The 18,063-nt window shown below is 42.8% G+C and overlaps 2 protein-coding genes across 2 annotated transcripts; both read right to left on the reverse strand.

Moving 5' to 3' along the window:
• Positions 1-658: 658 nt before the first annotated feature.
• On the reverse strand, positions 659-1,270 carry LOC125583143. Its single transcript, XM_048749729.1, has one exon. The coding sequence runs from the start codon at positions 1,268-1,270 to the stop codon at positions 659-661; it is 612 nt and encodes a 203-aa protein (XP_048605686.1).
• Positions 1,271-3,485: 2,215 nt separating this feature from the next.
• LOC125583144 lies at positions 3,486-5,225 on the reverse strand. The gene is made up of 2 exons (XM_048749730.1): positions 4,277-5,225; positions 3,486-4,084 (listed from the first exon to the last, which is right to left on the reverse strand). Exons 1-2 carry the CDS (start codon positions 5,223-5,225, stop codon positions 3,486-3,488), a joined length of 1,548 nt encoding a protein of 515 aa, XP_048605687.1.
• Positions 5,226-18,063: the final 12,838 nt, after the last annotated feature.

Here is an 18,063-nt window from a genome sequence, read left to right on the forward strand (position 1 = left end):
GCTTGGCTCCATGCAAGGAGACACCACGTCCTCCACATGTCTGGCCGCATGGCCCGGTCGCATGCATCGCTACACCTCGTGCTTGGCTGATCCACCTCGTGCTCCACATGTCTTCTTGCATATACAAGTTGCATGTACTGCAGCACCTCATGCTTCCCTTGACACACACACTGTCAAGAGCCTGCCACCACGTCCTGAACACATACACATCAAGCAACCTCAAGCTTCTCGGTCCATTCGACCGATTTCGGCTTTTCCGGTGAATTTTCATCCCGCGATCAACACCAAATATTTTTCTACGCCCGTTTTGATGATCTGATTATTTTTAATAAACTCCACTTGGACCCTGATCTTAAGGGAAAATATTTCCCGAGCTTCCAGCTTCTTCGAAAAATTCCATAATACCGAAATTTAGGGTTTTTCGCCCAATTTCCGGTCTTCATGTTGTGCTTCCAAAAGTGTCATGCTTCAAACGTCCTTTGAATAAATCTACCACATTGTCTAACCATTGTCTAGTGGCATACTTGACTCATGGTGCAGACAAGAACAATATGATCATCCGCGACTCGACCACCCAAAAGACATATATATATTTTTTTTTTTTTGGGGTTTCTACATTCTCTCCCCCCCCCCCCTTAACAAAATTCGTCCTCGAATTCTAAGGTTCTGAGGGGCCTCCTTCTTCCATCACAGCATCCTCTCGGAAGAACTCAGGGTGATCGGTTTTAAATCGCGCTTCATCTTCCCAAGTAACACGAATCCTGTTTTGTCTTCCACAGAACACTTGTACTTGAGCAATCTCACGATTCTTCAGCTTCCGAATATGCTGTTCTCCCAATCTGATTGGTCCTTCCAGATACGTAAGGTTTGTCGTCAACTCCTCTAGTCTCTCGGGTTCAACAGTACTTGGATCCCGTATATGTTTCCGAAGCATGGAAACATGAAATACAGGATTTAGATGCATATCCGCTGGCAGATCCAAACGGTAAGCTACCTCACCTACTTTCCCGATGATCTTGTACGGACCAATGAACCTGACCGCAAGTTTCCCGACCTTGCCAAATCTGTCCTTTCCTTTCTGTGCAGTAACCTTCAAATAGACCAAATCTCCTATCTCGAAAGTTACCTCTCTTCTTGACTGGTCTGCGTACTTCTTCTGACGGTACTGTGACTTCTTCATGTTGGCCTGAATGGTCTCCAGCTTAATCATGTTCTCCTGAACGATAGGTGACCCAAACATTCTTCTTTCGCCCACTTCCGTCCAACACATAGGCGTTTTGCATGGCCTTCCTTATAACGCTTCATAAGGTGACATCCCTATGCTCGAATGATGACTGTTGTTATATGAGAACTCGACCAACGGTAAATGCTTCTCCCAAGTTCTTGCCCAATCGAGAATACACATCCGAAGCATGTCCTCGATGGTCCGAATGGTTCTCTCCGTTTGGCCATCTGTTTCTGGATGGAACGCCGTACTTCTGAATAGTTTAGTTCCCAAGGCTTCTTGCAGTGCTTCCCAGAATGATGCCGTCAACCTTGGATCGCGATCTGAGACGATGTCTGAGGGTACACCATGTAACTTCACAATTAGGTCGATGTGCAGCTCGGCCAACACTTCAACTTTATCAGTGTCCCGCATAGGCAACAAGTTTGTAACCTTGGTTAACCTATCCACAATCACCCATATCGAGTTGTTCGATCTACCTGGAGCAGTGGGTAATCCAGTGATGAAATGAAAATAGAGTCCCTTTTCCATTGAGGTATCGGAAGACTTTGCAATAATCCTCCGGAAACTTGATGTTCGACCTTAACTTGTTGACAAGTTGCACACTGCGCAACCCATTGCGCTACCGATCTCTTCATGCCCGGCCAATGATAGTATCTTCTCACGTCTCGATACATCTTCGAACTTCCAGGATGGATACTAAGTAAAGAATGGTGAGCAATCCTTAGTATCTCATCTCTCAGCCCTTGTCCTTTAGGAACCGTGATCCTCCCATTAATTAGCAAGGTTCCATCCTCCGGCAAGTAGTATCCAGCATTATTTGGCCCGGCTTGTCCTTTGAGTTCTTCAGCAATCTTCAGTAGCTTCTCATCCTTAAGTTGTTCTTCTCGAATTCTCTGAATCAAGCTGGCCTGATTCACCGCTTGAAGTCCCAATGGCTCGCTCGCTTGCCCTTCCAAAATGACCAACTTCACTTGTTTCAACTCTTGGTTCAATAGCTCCACTTCTTTCTCCAAATCTGCGTCCAACTTTCTTCGACTTAAAGCGTCCGCAACAACATTCGCTTTACCAGGATGGTAGCGAATCCTTATGTCATAGTCTGCCACAAACTACATCCATCTACGTTGGCGCATGTTGAGGTCTGGCTGAGTGAAGAGGTATTTAAGACTTTGATGGTCCGTGTATACCTTTACTTCTTCTCCATACAAGTAAGATCTCCAAATTCGCAAAGCGAACACCACAGCCGCTAACTCCATGTCATGTGTACTGTAGTTATCCTCATGCTTCCGTAGTTGTCGTGAGGCATACGCGATGACTCGCCCATCTTGCATAAGAACACAACCTAACCCAACTCGTGAAGCATCCGTGTAAACCGTGTAAGGTTTACCTTGCTCGGGCAAAGCTAACACAGGTGCGGTCGTGAGAGCTTCCTTCAACTTCTTGAATGCCTTCTCGGTTTCTTCCACCCATAAGAAAGGAACTCCTTTACCAGTAAGTTTAGTTAAAGGCTTTGCAATGGAGGAAAAGTCCTTAACAAACTTTCGATAATAGCCCGTAAGTCCGAGAAAACTCCTTACTTCCGTCACAGTGGTAGGTCGAGGCCATTCCCGTATGGCTTGAACCTTTTCTGGATCAGCAGCCACCCCCTCTCGTGATACTATGTGACCCATAATTCCTATCTCTCTCTTCCAAAACGAGCACTTGCTGAACTTGGCAAATAGCTTCTGATTCCGTAACCTCTCCATAACCAGTCTCAGATGCTCTTTGTGCTCCTCCTTACTTCTCGAATACACCAGGATGTCGTCAATGAAAATGATCACGAACTTATCGAGGTTGTCGTGAAACACTTCATTCATCAGGCGCATGAAAGCCGCAGGTGCGTTTGTGAGACCAAAGGGCATAACTACAAACTCGTACTGCCCATACCTCGTCCGAAACGCCGTCTTCATGATGTCTGACTTGGCAATAGGAATTTGGTGATACCCTGATGCCAAATCAATCTTCGAAAACCAACTAGCTCCCTTTAGTTGGTCTAACAACTCGTCTATCCTCGGAAGAGGATACTTATCTTTTATCGTGATGTTGTTGATACCACGATAATCGATACACAACCTCATGCTTTCGTCCTTCTTCTTCACAAATAGCACAGGAGCTCCCCAAGGTGAAGAGCTCGATCGGATGAATCCCTTTTCCAATAGATCTTCCCATTGCTTCTTTAGCTCAACCAACTCCGCTGGTGCCATCCGATATGGTGCCTTAGCTATAGGTTTTTTTCTTCAGGCTCCAAAGTAATGGTAAAGGGATTACTCCGAGGTGGAGGTAATTCCTTTAGTGGTGCAAAGATATCCTCAAACTCTTGGACCACTTCTATGTCTTCGACCTTAACTTCATCATTAGTGGCTCCTCCACTAACCGATAAGGTCGCCAAATATACTTCCCCATCTTGAAACAAATCTTGTACTCTCATTGCTGCTACCAAAGACACGGTCATACTAGGACTGATTCCATGGTATACCATCTCTGGTCGTTTACCTCTGCCAAACAACAGCCTTCCCTTTCCATAGTCGATCTGAACTCTGTAGCTCGATAACCAATCCATTCCAAGGATTACTTCGTACCCTTTCAAAGGCACGACTAACAGATCTGCCACAAATTCTTTCTCTTGAATGACCAATGGAACATTCTTGATACACTGATCTGCTTGAAGGGTTCGGTCTGCAGGGGTCAAGACGGCCACGTTTATCCTGTCAACCACAAAACAATCCCAAAACCGGGCAGCTACTTCAGGGGTCACAAAACTATGTGGTGCCCCCGAGTGGAACAATACATGTGTGGGTTTACCAGCAACATGTATGGTTCCTGCCACAGTAACCCAATCAACAATATCTCAATCACAAAAACTAATCAAAATTCGCACAACCATCAATCATCAATCCAAAATTTCTAAACGCGCAACCTAGCGATCAAGCAATCTATACTTAACCAGCATACTAACTAGGTTCCAACAACTAAATTCCATTCAATAAACAGATAAGGTTAAACACCCAATACCTGTGATGGGACCGCTTGACGGTCCTGCATTGTCTGGGTTTTCCACCCCTAAGGCATAAACTCTACCTCCTAGGTTTTGTTTCTTTGGTGCTGGCTCAATAGCTGGACGGCTAGGAGGAGCTCGGATCGCGAGAGGGGTCGCAGGGATTTGCTTGTTTGGACATGACGATGCATAATGGCCCTTCCTTCCACAGAAGAAACAAGTGACATCTTCCATCCTCAGCGATGAATAACCTTGCTGGATACTCTGTTGTCTGTTGGGACAAAACTTGGAAATGTGTCCCGGTTGATCACATATGTAACATACTCCGGTGTTACTGTGATAATTGGTTTGGCCTCCAAATTTTTGCCCTTTGCCTTTGTTAGATCTTGGACCCTTGTTGAAATTCGGCCTTTCTCCTTGGCTAAACTTGGTAGGTCCACCAGAATGCGGTATTGTCTTCCTTTCAGCCTCCAATACAGTCTCAACATTAACAGCTTTTTCCACCAGATCCGATAAGCTGCTAAAGTTGCTTCCAGCTAAACGACTTCCAAGCTCCGGCTTCAATCCATACATAAAGTTACGGATCATAGTTGCTTCATCTTCACGCCCATCAAAAACGTGTCGCCTCAACCTTGTGAACTCAGATTCGTAACTCCTCACTGGCCTATCTCCTTGAACAAGGTTCATGAATTGGCGCTCCAACCGATGCTTCGTTTCTGGAGGAAAATACTTCCTCTCAAACTCTCCCTTGAACGATTCCCATGATGTGATGGTGTGTCCACGCTGCCTGTCTATACTGTCCCACCATCCTGTTGCGTCGCCTTCCAAATAGTACACCGCGATCTTCTTCTGATACTCCTCCGGACACTCCATAGCCTCAAAGTTCTTCTCCATCATAGTAATCCACTTGCCGGCTTCAATAGGATCGGATCCTCCTTTGAACTTGTAGGATCCAATGTTCTTCATGGTAGATAATAGCTAGGAAACTTCAGGAGGTTGAGTACGCCTGCCTTGGTTACCAAGTGCCTCGGTCATCACGTCATGTAAAAGCTTCAGGGTGTTTTCCGCTCCTTGATCTTGTGGTCCTTCAGTGGCACGGTTCTGATCTGGCCTTGGGTGTGATTGAACGGATTGATCTTGTTGATGTCTCTGGTCCCAATTACGACTTGGGCCAATACTCGCCACACTGTCTTCCCTCACTCTAGTCATGTTACCGTACACAGGAAAAGATCTTGTTCTATGCAGAGGGCTCCTATCGTGTCCAAACATCTCACTAATGCCATTTCCATCCTCTTGATCAGATCTGTAACCCAATCCTCCGCCTGTACAATCCATACCCTCTCCCCATATCCGACCTCGTCCATCATCACTTATCCCGCGATTAGCCATCTGCACACAATCAAAAGGGTAAGTCCTATTCCTATTAAACCTATTACGGGAAGCGGCTGGTTTCCTAAGCATCTTTTTGCGACTCCTTTGACTCGATAAAACCGTTAAAAAGCACTTGTGTCACGCATGGACGAAACCATGCTCTGATACCACCTCTGTAACACCCCCACACCGTTCTAGGCATAGGTCGAACCACCGGCCAAAAATCAAACAAGAACATGACCGACGGGCCGACCGTCTACCAAGGATCGGGAGCGCTACATGACGGGCTAACGGCCGATCCGGCCAAGGTCACGAAAAGTGCAATTCGTGACTAGGCCAGGCCGCCCACTAACACGTCCTGTCAGACCAAAGCCTAAGGCTTCTCAACCCGTACTCCGATCTGACGTTGTGTTAGCTCGGACAAGCTAATATCAGAACAACAAGGCATTTTCACAAAACATTAGCTTTATTTATCTTGTATAATATCTGGTTTACAATACACAAAATATTATACAAGTGGTGGCATGCCAAGAAAGCGAAAGTACATATTTATAGTCTGAAAGTGTCTTAAGCAAAAAGATGCAAATCTACACCAGCCAGCTTAGCCTCCCGCGACCTCTACAATCTCGCTACTTGTCACCTGAAACAACAACGAGTGAGTAGTGAGTAATCTAGCATTACTCAGCGAGTTACAATCCCCAACTAACAAATACAACCCCTCGCTATCCCACCCCAAGCAATCTAAAGCGAGAGGTTCACCTAACAACAAATCAACCCAATTCAACGAATAATAATAAGCAATATCAGAAATACGCAGCTGGAAAAAGATAGTAAGATAACTAGAAATATACTAATTACTAGCTCAACACCAAACTCAAACTTGACTTAAACCAGGGTTCAATAACCCGAAACACGATATAATATATATAACAAACTCGGGCCCTGGTGACGTTATGTTCCTCCTTCACTATCGGCAATATCCTATCTTCCTACCACAAAGGCCAGAAGAAGAAACTTTCAACCGACCGCGGCCCATTGTCCTTCGGGTCACCGCGCGACAGCCCACAGTCCTTCGGATCACTGCCACATTACACCGTCGTGTAATACTCAGCCATAGGACATGACCCCGTTCGTCTGAGTCTTCCCGATCCAGCGAATAAGGGGTTTCCTTGAACCCGCCGGGTACGAGGTCTGAAGGAACACTAACTCACCCAAATATGCCTAGCATTGTGGGTTACACAAATGCTGTCGGCCAATATACGATTAATACTAAACCCGGTAAAAATAACACAAGGTTCCTAGTATTAATCACCACACAATCAACACATTCCACCTCAAACATGCCTAGCATTGTGGGTTACACAAATGCTATATGGCCAAAATATGATTAATACTAAACTCGGTAAAAATAATACAAGGTTCCTAGTATTAATCGCAAATTAACACAATCAATCATATTCCAGAATCTAGCATAAAGACTAATTCTAGAATACCTAACTATCCACAACTTAGCGATATCATCTAAGCATTCCGCATTCGCTAACTAACCAATCAACCTAACCATTAGCATGCTACTACGGTTCTCAAGCATGCCAGCAACTCAATCAACATAACCTCAATTATTCAAACAGTTACTCAGTTAGACCCGGCCTCCTGCCATGACCCAACTTCCAAGTAACGGGACCCTGCATGAAAACAACTCAGCAATCAGTCGATTATAACTCACAGTTTTTATAATCTCACAGTTTTTGGTTGACTGTGGCCTTGACCCCAAACCCGACTTCTGCGATCCGAACCCTTTCCCGACCTTCTCAAGTAGACCCACGTCCAGACTGGTCTTGAACTGGTCTCCACTAGAACTGATCTCTCTTCACTTGAACAGAACCTTCTCCAGGTGCTGACTCAAAATCGGCAAACTGTTCTCGAAAACTGCCTAAATCGCTCGAAAATTATCGAAACTCGATCTTTCTTTCTTTGCTTTCTCTCTCACGTTTTGAACTGAATTTCAAGTGTTCTGAATGTGTTCAAATGAGAGGGGGTCGTGGGCTATTTATAGGAAACATCAACCAATCAGGAACAAGCCGTGTGGCAGCCCGTGTGTCGCTTCGCATGGCTCCAGACTCATGCGCGGCGACACTTCGTGCTCCACATGGCTGGCTGCATGTCTCAGTCTCATGCAGGATGACACCACGCCCTCTACCTGTCTGGATGCATGGCTTGGCTCCATGCAAGGGGACACCACGTCCTCCACATGTCTGGCCGCATGGCCCGGTCGCATGCATCGCTACACCTCGTGCTTGGCTGATCCACCTCGTGCTCCACATGTCTTCTTGCATGTACAGGTTTCATGTACTGCAGCACCTCATGCTTCCCTTGACACACACACTGTCAAGATCCTGCCACCACGTCCTGAACACATACACATCAAGCCACCTCAAGCTTCTCGGTCCATTCGACCGATTTCGGCCTTTCCGGTGAATTTTCGTCCCGCGATCAACCCCAAATATTTTTCTACGCCCGTTCTGATGATCTGATTATTTTTAATAAACTCCACTTGGACTCTGATCTTAAGGGAAAATATTTCCCGAGCTTCCGGCTTCTTCGAAAAATTCCATAATACCGAAATTTAGGGTTTTTCGCCCAATTTCCGGTCTTCCTGTTGTGCTTCCAAAATTGTCATGCTCAAACGTCCTTTGAATAAATCTACCACATTGTCTAACCATTGTCTAGTGGCATACTTGACTCATGGTTCGGACAAGAACAATATGATCATCCGCGACTCGACCACCCAAAAGATATATATATATATATATTTTGGGTTTCTACAATCTGGGTCTGAAGGTGGAGCCTTCCAAGGAATCATTCACTTTTGTTGATTTTCTCAGAGAAGCTCAGGAGGAATTGTAAGAGACATAGAGGTGCAGATTGGTAATGCCGTAGTTCCAGTTGATTTCCATGTCTTGGATATCAATCTAAACTGGAACTCTTCTTTGTTACTTGGGAGAGCCTTCTTGTCAACAGTTAGAGCAGTGTGCAACATTCAAACCAACCAGTTGTGCCTGATGCTCATAGAACCCCATGTCTACTACGATCCTATTCCAGTCATGAAGCCATAGACGTCCTCCACAAGAATTGATGATTCAGGACTCATAGCATCATGCCACTGTGGAGTTGAGTACGAGACAAAGTATTCTGCGTCGATCGAAACTCATACCGCAACATCGATCCACAGTGCCAATCAGAAATCGATCGACAGTCACAAGGAAGAATCGATCAACAGTAGTCCAGACGATTGGGAGAATGACTACTACAATCCCACTATGGCGATGCACACTGCTATACCCACCAGAGATACCCTGCATACAGAGGAGTATGATGAGGATTACGAAGAGGAACAAGCTATAGAGTACAGAGCCATTCTTGCTGAGGAAGATAGACTTCTACACCATTCCTCTTGGAAAAGGAATGCGATGTCGATCGAAAGAACCGTCCCAACATCGATCGACACTCGTCTTCATCAAACAAGCTGCAAATGACCATCGACCGACATTGCCTACTACCCATCGATCGACACTGGACTCGACCGCACACGAGAAGGAGATTACTCAATTGGAAGTTAGGCAGATGATCACTATCACGTGAGCTTTGCAGTAGAGACATCAATATATCAACAACACGCAGACGAGCTTCATGAGGGTTTCACTACTAAAGAACTTCTGAACATGCGAGAATGTGATGAAGTAGATCAACATCGAGCATAAGCTTGTGGGGGAAGGAACACGTTTCAGCCGCCATTTAACGAGAGCTACCAGACCGTCGATCGACATTGGAGGCCCAACATCGATCGATAGACTCCCAGAATTTGGAAAAAGAGCCTATGACCATGATGGCACTAGGAGATTCCACTGGGAGGAGAAGGATGAGTATGGCATCTACAAAGATGATTATGGACATGCAAGAGATGTAGATGGACACCTCATCCGTGTATCCAAGGATGATATCAGAAGTCTTCTGGAAAGAGCCTCAATGGATGAGCACATATACCTATGTCTTCTAAAACAGGCTAGGTCATTCACACAAACCAAGCTAGTACCAGAGATCTACACCAAGGATGAGATCAATGAGATGTTTTATGGAGTCTGTGGAGCCCAAGAAAATAATGAATGTGACTTCCAGATGAAGCTTGATGGTGTCTACTACCCACTGAATGATAGCATCAGTTGGTTGACTACATGCATGGAGGAGATGAGGCAAGACATAGCAAGAATCCAAACACACCGTGCGGCCAAAGCAACTGCACCAGCATCGATCGACAGACACCTCTCAACATCGATCGACGACGACCTCACACATTCAAATCTGATGAAGTCTCAACCAGATTCTTACACTAGAGCAGAGATTGATCAGTTGGTAGAAGAGATCTACAGAACTCTGGAAACAGCAGAAGAGAGGCTTGATAGGAGATGGGATGACATCTATTTCCCAATGGACCTTACAATGAGTTCCTTGACTTCTCAAATAGAAGCAATATAGAGGGAGATAGTAGAGATTCAGAGATACATCGCTTGTCGACCAGAGGCATCAACAACGATCGACAGACGCAACAACATATCGACCGACAGTCGTAGATGGACATCAATCGTCGGAGCTACAAACCGAGGGAGCTTAGTACCAAAGATAACATCAGTTATGTCTGATACAAACAACCATGGAGAGGAGATATCAGACGATGCATACGCCACATTCATAAGGAATCAGTTCCAACTTGAGAGTCTTGAAGAAAGGTTGCAAAAGATAGAGAATGCAGATGCAACAATGAAGGACAAATGGCGCAGAGGAGATGAAGCAATGCGAGACTTCACTGGTACATGGTTCAACAAGCGCAGAGAAGAGATGGAAACTTGCTTCCCAACAAGTCCCAGCTTTCCACATTACTAGCCAAATCACCTCCAAAGTCAAGCTAAATGACTATAACAAAGCGCTGAGTGGGAGACAACCCACTATTAGGTAATATCTAATTGGTTTTTATTAGTTTAGTACTTATGTTAGTTTTTAAATTACTGCAGGTCATAAAAAGAAAAACAAAATATAAAGATCCGAGTAGACGATTGCCATGAGTATCGACCGACGAAACATTGCCGACATCGATCGACAGACCATCACCTGCCACGAACGATGACAACACAATTACATCGATTGACATCTAATCCGGTCTGGTATACCGTTCTAACTTGTTACATTGAGTCCTTATGCTTTAGTTATTCACATAACTCTGACTGAATTTACACTAGGGACAGTGTAGTTTAAGTTTGGGGGGATGTTTACTGATATTAGTTTATTCATGAGTTTTATTAAAATGTTTTAATAAAAGTTTTTATTAAGTCAAGAAGGGGATAATGAACTTGTTGATTTTACTTATTATCTAACCACACCATTGTAGACTTACTAGTTGCAGATAACACTAAAGATACCAAAGTGGATCAACCTGTCAACTATGTTACAATTGATGAGAATGTTTGAAGGAACCAAAACTGACCTCCAACCTAATTGAGCTCAACTCTGCTTGTCTTGGGGCTTGGTATACATGAGATCAAATTCTTCAAACAAGTCTGGAAGGTAAAGACTTGTGTAGATTTATCAACATCTCTCTCTCAATTTCGAATTTAGGTTTTTATATTTAAAATAAAAATTATATATATATATATAATAATACAGTTAGAAATAGAAAAATTTAGGAAAAAATTCGAACTAGACTTGGTGGCTACAACCATTAAGGCTTGATTCATAAGAATTCTATAGGTAAAGGACTAGAACATGACTTGGTGGCTACAACCATTAAGGCTTGATTCACAAATAATCCTAGGATATAGGTCAAAAAGAAGTAAACATGATTTGGTGGCTAAAACCATTAAATCTTGATTCATGGAAGCCTGTCCAACCATTAAACTCGGGCAGGGCTCCTCGACAGAACAGCACGTGTCATCACCCCTCATGGCGGAAGCGATCGCGGTTAGGGAAGCTCTCCTCCACGCAAAGACAGTCCAGTTCACCAAAATCTGCTTGAAGTCAGATAATCAAGTGTTTATCAACGCACTTTCCTCGAAGATACATCCGGTGGAGATCTATGGACTCAATTTGGATATCAAGGCTCTATCAGCTACCTTTTCTTTTCTGCATTTTTCCTTTATCCCTCGCCGTCTAAACTCTGTTGCGGATCTTATTGCTAAGTCTGCAACTTGTAACACGTACTCTGTCTTGCCGCTTTAGGCTTTAGCTCTTAATGAAGTATTTGGTTGTTAAAAAAAAGGAAGCCTGTCCAACCTTGGTCAATGATCTTACAATAAAGCAGACTTTGACTAGGGGAGAAATTAGAAGAGAGAGAGTATAGGAACTTTTGTTTACTTGTAGTTGAGCATCCTTGCATCCTGTGATTGATACCCCCCAAGGTAAAGCCTACACTTTTATTTATGCAAGAATTGAGGTTGGTAGAGGGGATTGTCAGACATGATTTTCTAAGTTGTTGACTAGATGAACTTGGTTGCTAGACTAGGATATGGTATAGTGTGCTTCTGAGATTAGGACTTTCTAAGGTGTTGATTCCAAGTTTTTAAATTTTGTTTGTCCCTGCTGTTTTCAAACCTCTTTCAGAGAGATTGCCTGTATGTTCTGCTTAAGGACAAACAAAAGGGTAAGCCTGGGAGAGTTGATAGACCATGGATTTGACCCACTTTTACTCATGGTTTAAAAGTGTTTTAACTCCATTAACGACCATCGGTCGACATTAAAGAGGAATAATCGATCGATGTTCACATCGTGACATTGATCGACAACGAAGGCGCAGAAAGCCCGTTTGGTCCCAGCCGACTTAGAGTCCAAGTCTTCTCCAATTTACAAGATTACCCCAGATGAGTTTTAACCTTATTATATAAGCTTTGCCAACATGTTTGAGGCAAAGTGTGCGTTCTAGTTTTATTATTTTCACAGCGAAAGGTTTTCTAGGATTTCTAGTAGATTGGAGAGAAGATCCAAAGAGATTTGTTATTGGAACTCCACTGATATCTATCTATTTATCTGTGCAGTTTTTATACCTAATTGATGTTAAGAATTGCTTAACCATGTCTGAGTAGTTCTCTTGTTAGGTTTAGGGCTTAAATAGGTTATGAGGGATTAGCCCCAACTATAGATTGCTAAGTTGTGATATTCATCATTAAGATTGTCATTAATGCCTTTTTTTAGATTAGCTACCTAGAACTTCCCTATGAGTTGTAGACACAAGCGATAGCTTGCATCTCACCCTGAACCCATCCTAACTGAGCTAAGATAGCTAGAGTAAGGCGAGAGCTGATCTAGGAATCTTAGTGAGCACAATCAACCCGCACGTTAAAGCTTGACCAAACGCGTCGATCTATATTCCAATCGAATAATCGGTCGACGTTTCAACAAGTGTATCGATCGATATTCCTATAGAATCATCGATCGACACTGGTCAATAGAAAAACCTAGAAAGTGAGAGCCAATCAGTTTGTTTATAATTGTTGAGCTCTATAATATCATGCGTACAACTTGTTAGGCATCTGTAAGATTATAATCCTGATTACCTGAATAAAAACCCTAAGTATATCTACTTTCATCGAAGTACCAAAATCCCAATCAAATCAATTGAGCAACTGCCTTGCTCACAAACCTGCTTTTACATTTAATCATAATCAACCTAGCTTAATCAATCTGATTAGATTTATTAGGTTTTATAGCTCCCTGTGAATTCGATCCCTAAGTACTACTACTAAACCTCTTATTTGAGAGAGTAATTCACTCCTTAGGGTAATTTGAGTGAGATCAATCTCCAATCTCCATGTAGCCTGTCTGTTGCTTGACAACTCTTACTGGATCATAGTAGACAGTAGGGTCTATGAGTGTCAGGCACATCTTGTTGGTCTGCATGTCGCATACTGCTCCTATAATAGCCATGAAGGCTCTTACAAGTAGTAGAGAATAATTCCAGTTGAGCTTGATGTCAAGGACATGGAAGTCTACTAGAACTAGGGCATTACCAATCTGCACCTCAAGGTTTCAGATGAATCCTCCTGAGTTTCTCTGAAAACAATCCACAAAAGTGAATGAATCCTCTAAAGGCTCTATCTTCAGACCTAGATGGTCTGACATTACCTTAGGTAGAATGCTGACTGAAGATCCTTTGTCGCAGAGCGCACTAGGGTAGTCAATGCCTCCTATCAAGCAAGGTACTACAAATTTTCCAGGATGACTCTTCTTCTTCAGTGTAATCCTCTATCTCATCTTCTCTCTGACCTGGTGGAACATTCTCCTAATGTCCTATTAAGTTTCCTTGGTCTCTCTGAAGAACATCCACAGCTTGTGGGGCACACAAAAGATCTTAAACAGTTTCCTCCTCAAATGGTTTAGCTAATGGGATCCTTAGAATCCTCTTTTTAAAACTCTCCATCTCTTTATCATTAGCTCCTCTCTTCAAATGCTTGGGAATATTTTCATTCTTCTTCCTTAAGGTTCTTCCCACAGTAGCCTGATCAACTCGCATTGGCTCTGCTGTATCTTCAGATTGCTCATTGATTTTATCTATTGGTGTCTTTGAAGGTTGAGATGGGGTTTCTGAGTGCATTCAGTCGTGATACATCTATCTTGGGTAGTTGCACACGGTAGTAGAGAGGTGCTCATCGATCAATGACTGAGGTTGATTGTCGATCGTTGGTTGAATCTCTCTGGCGATCGGTGACTTTCTCACTCCACCGATCGATGTCTACTTGTAGGGGTTTGGGTGGATGAGGGTGTCTAGCTGCGTGCATGATGCAACTGACTCCGTCGATCAATGTTGAACATCCGGTCTCGATCGGTGTTCATCCCATTCCATCGATAGATGTTCATCTCTTGGCGTCAGTCGACACCAATGTGAACTGCCGAAACTCTTGGAGATTTTGACATCAAAATCTCCCTCCTGAAGCTTCTCCTCCTTAACCACTTGCCAGAAATCATCCTCTATGATGGCGTTCACGTGGTAATTCAGTGCTTCATTGCTTTTTATGAAGTTTTCTAGCTTCTTAACAGCCTCTCCTGTCTAAACAACTTGTGTCTCCAACTTCTTCACATGTGTGTTCAAAGTTTCAAACTTTGCATTCATCTCAGTGCAAACAACTTCTATCTTCCCATTGACATTCACCATAAGCTTCTGCTGACCCTCAAGAACTTGATCAATCATTGCTTCTATCTTTCTCTCTTGAGTCTGTGGTGGCATGTTCTGGTAGGAAGATGATAGACGATGGATTTGACCCACTTTTACCCATGGTTTATTAGTGTTTTAATTACTAATTGTTATATTATAGAGTCTATTTAGAGTATTTATAGGATCATGAGTGATTTGGAGGAAAGTGATGATTTTGGAGCATTTTGGAGATATTTGGAGAAAGCACCCGAGATGACCATCGAGCTTGACCATCGGTCGATATTGAAGAGGAATAATCGATCGCTGTTCACATCTTGACCTCAATCGACAGCGAAGCGCGCAGAAAGCCCGTTTGGTCACAGCTGACTTAGAGCCCAAGTCTTCACCAATTTACAAGATTACCCCTAACGAGTTTTAACCTAATTATATAAGCTTTGTCAACATGTTAGACTCAAAGTGTGCTTTCTTGTCTTATTTTTTTTCACAGCAAAAGTTTTCTAGGATTTTTATTTAATTGGAGAGAAGATCCAAAGTTATTTGTGATTGAAACTCCATTAATATCTATCTATTATTCTAATGCAGTTTTCATATGAATTGCTTGGCCATGTCCGAGTAGTTGTCTTGTTAGATTTTATGGTTTAAATATGTTATGAGAGATTAGCCCCAACTATAGATTGCTAAGTTGTGATATTAATCATTAGGATTTTCATTAATGCCTGATTCTAGATTTGCTGCCTAGAACTTGTACTAGGATTGTTAGATTAAGCAATTGCTTTCATCTCATCCTGAAACCATTCTATTGAGCTAAGATCTTGCTTAGAGTAAGGCGAGAGCTCATCTAGTGAACTTAGTGAGCTCATTCAACCCGCGCATTAACGCTTAACCAACAGTGTCGATCGATATCCAGATAGAATAATCGGTCAACGTTTTGAATAGTGAATCGATCGATATTCATATAGAATCATCGATCGACACTGGTCAACAGACGAACCTAGAAAGCGAGAGCCTAGTTATTCGTTTATAAGTGTTGAGCTCTACAATATCATGCATACAACTTGTTAGGCATCTATAGGATTATAATTCCAAATTTCCTGAATAAAAACCTCAAGTCTAGCTATTTCCTTTTAAGTAACAAAACCTCAACCAATCAATCGAGCAATTACTTGCTCAACAATTGCAACTTTGCATTTAAATCATTAAAACACCTTGCTTAACAAATCCAATTAGAGTTATTAGGTTCCATAGCTCCTTGTGGATTCGATCCCTAAGTACTACAATTGAACCTCTTATTTGAGAGAGTAATTCACTTGTTAGGGTAATTTGAGTGATATCAAATTTGGTGCCGTTGCCGGGGAGATTTGATCGCCTATTAGATTTGATTCTTGTTAAGTTTAAAACCACATTACCCTAACGAGTGTTCTTGAGGGACAGCAGCACATAGGGTTCTTGAGGGACAGCAGCGCATGACGGTGGACTTCAATGGGAAGATTGATTCTGTCTACACAAACCTGAACACAAAGTTTTTTGACTTTGAGTACTAATGTGAAGAAGCTGGAGATGCAGGTTGTTCAGACAGGAGAAACTGTTAAGAGGAAGCAAGCCTTAACAAGAGGGGTAGGAGATGATGTAATGAAGCACCACGTGAATGCCATCATAGGAGAAGATTTCTGGCAAGTGGTGAAACAAGAAAAGCTTCAAGAAGGAGATTTCAAAGTAGAAAGTTCGATGAGCTTCGGCGGATCACACTGGTGTCGATCGACGCCGGACTTCGAACATCGATCGACGCCGGACTTCGAACATCGATCAACGGATTTCAATCCAAATCGATCAACAGGATATCCAGACCATCGATCGATGACACCTACGGAGTCAACCGCATCTTGCAATGCCGTGGAGTTCGCAGCAAGACACCCACATCCCCAGCCCTGATCTAGGATTCTGACTCACGAGGAGTTCGCAGCAAGATACCCACATCCGCCCAGCCCTGTTTACGTTAAAATCAATCGACATTCAGATACTCCCGTCGATCGACAGCAAGAGACCGCCGTCGATCGACAGCAAGAGACCGCCATCGATCGACAACCTTCAGCGCCCATAGATCGACAAGCACCTCTTACATACCGAGTGTATATGCCAAAGATAGATGTTGCACGTCTAAATGCACTCAGGCCCAAACTCAAACCTTCAGATAACCCACCAGAGACCATCAGGATACCTTCAGATGATGCATCAGATCTTATGGAAGTTGATAGGGTTCCTATGGGAAGAACCCTGAGGAAAAGAAAGGAAAAAGTTGCGAAACATCTGAAGAGGGGAGCTAATGAAAAAGAAATGGAAAGTCTGGAAGGTAAAACCTTGTGTAGATTTATCAACCTCTCTCTCTCAATTTCGAATTTAGGTTTTTATATTAAAAATAAAAATAAAATAAAATTATATATATATATAATACAGTTAGAAATAGAAAAACTTAGGAAAAAATTCGAACTGGACTTGGAGGCTACAAACATTAAGGCTTGATTCATAAGAATTCTATAGGTAAAGGAGTAGAACAAGACTTGGTGGCTACAACCATTAAGGCTTGATTCACAAATAATCCTAGGATATAGGTCAAAAAGAAGTGAACATGATTTGGTGGCTAAAACCATTAAATCTTGATTCATGGAAGCAACCTTGGTCAATGATCTTGCAATAAAGCAGAGTTTGACTAGGGGAGAAATTAGTAGAGAGAGAGGATATGAACTTTTGTTTACATTCATGTCCAAATACTTGTTTGAGCATCCTTGCAACCTGTGATCGATACCCCCAAGGTAAAGCCTACACTTTTATTTATGCAAGAATTGAGGTTGGTAGAGGGGATTGTCAGACATGATTTTCTAAGTTGTTGACTAGATGAACTTGGTTGCTAGACTAGAATATGGTATAATGTTCTTCTGAGATTAGGACTTTCTAAGGTGTTGATTCTAAGTTTTTAAATTTGTGAGTCCCTGCTATTTTCAAACCTCTTTCAGAGAGACTGCCTATATGTTTTGCTTGAGGACAAACAAAAGGGTAAGTCTGGGGGAGTTGATAGACCAAGGATTTGACCCACTTTTACCCATGGTTTATAAGTGTTTTAACTAGTATTTATTATATTCTAGAGTCTATTTAGTATATTTATAGGATCAGGAGTGATTTGGAAGAAAGTGATGATTTTGGAGCATTTTAGAGATATTTGGAGAAAGCATCCGAGCTGACCATCGA

The sequence above is a fragment of the Brassica napus genome, chromosome C3 (assembly GCF_020379485.1).
Source record: "Brassica napus cultivar Da-Ae chromosome C3, Da-Ae, whole genome shotgun sequence".
Taxonomy (NCBI): Eukaryota; Viridiplantae; Streptophyta; class Magnoliopsida; order Brassicales; family Brassicaceae; genus Brassica; species Brassica napus.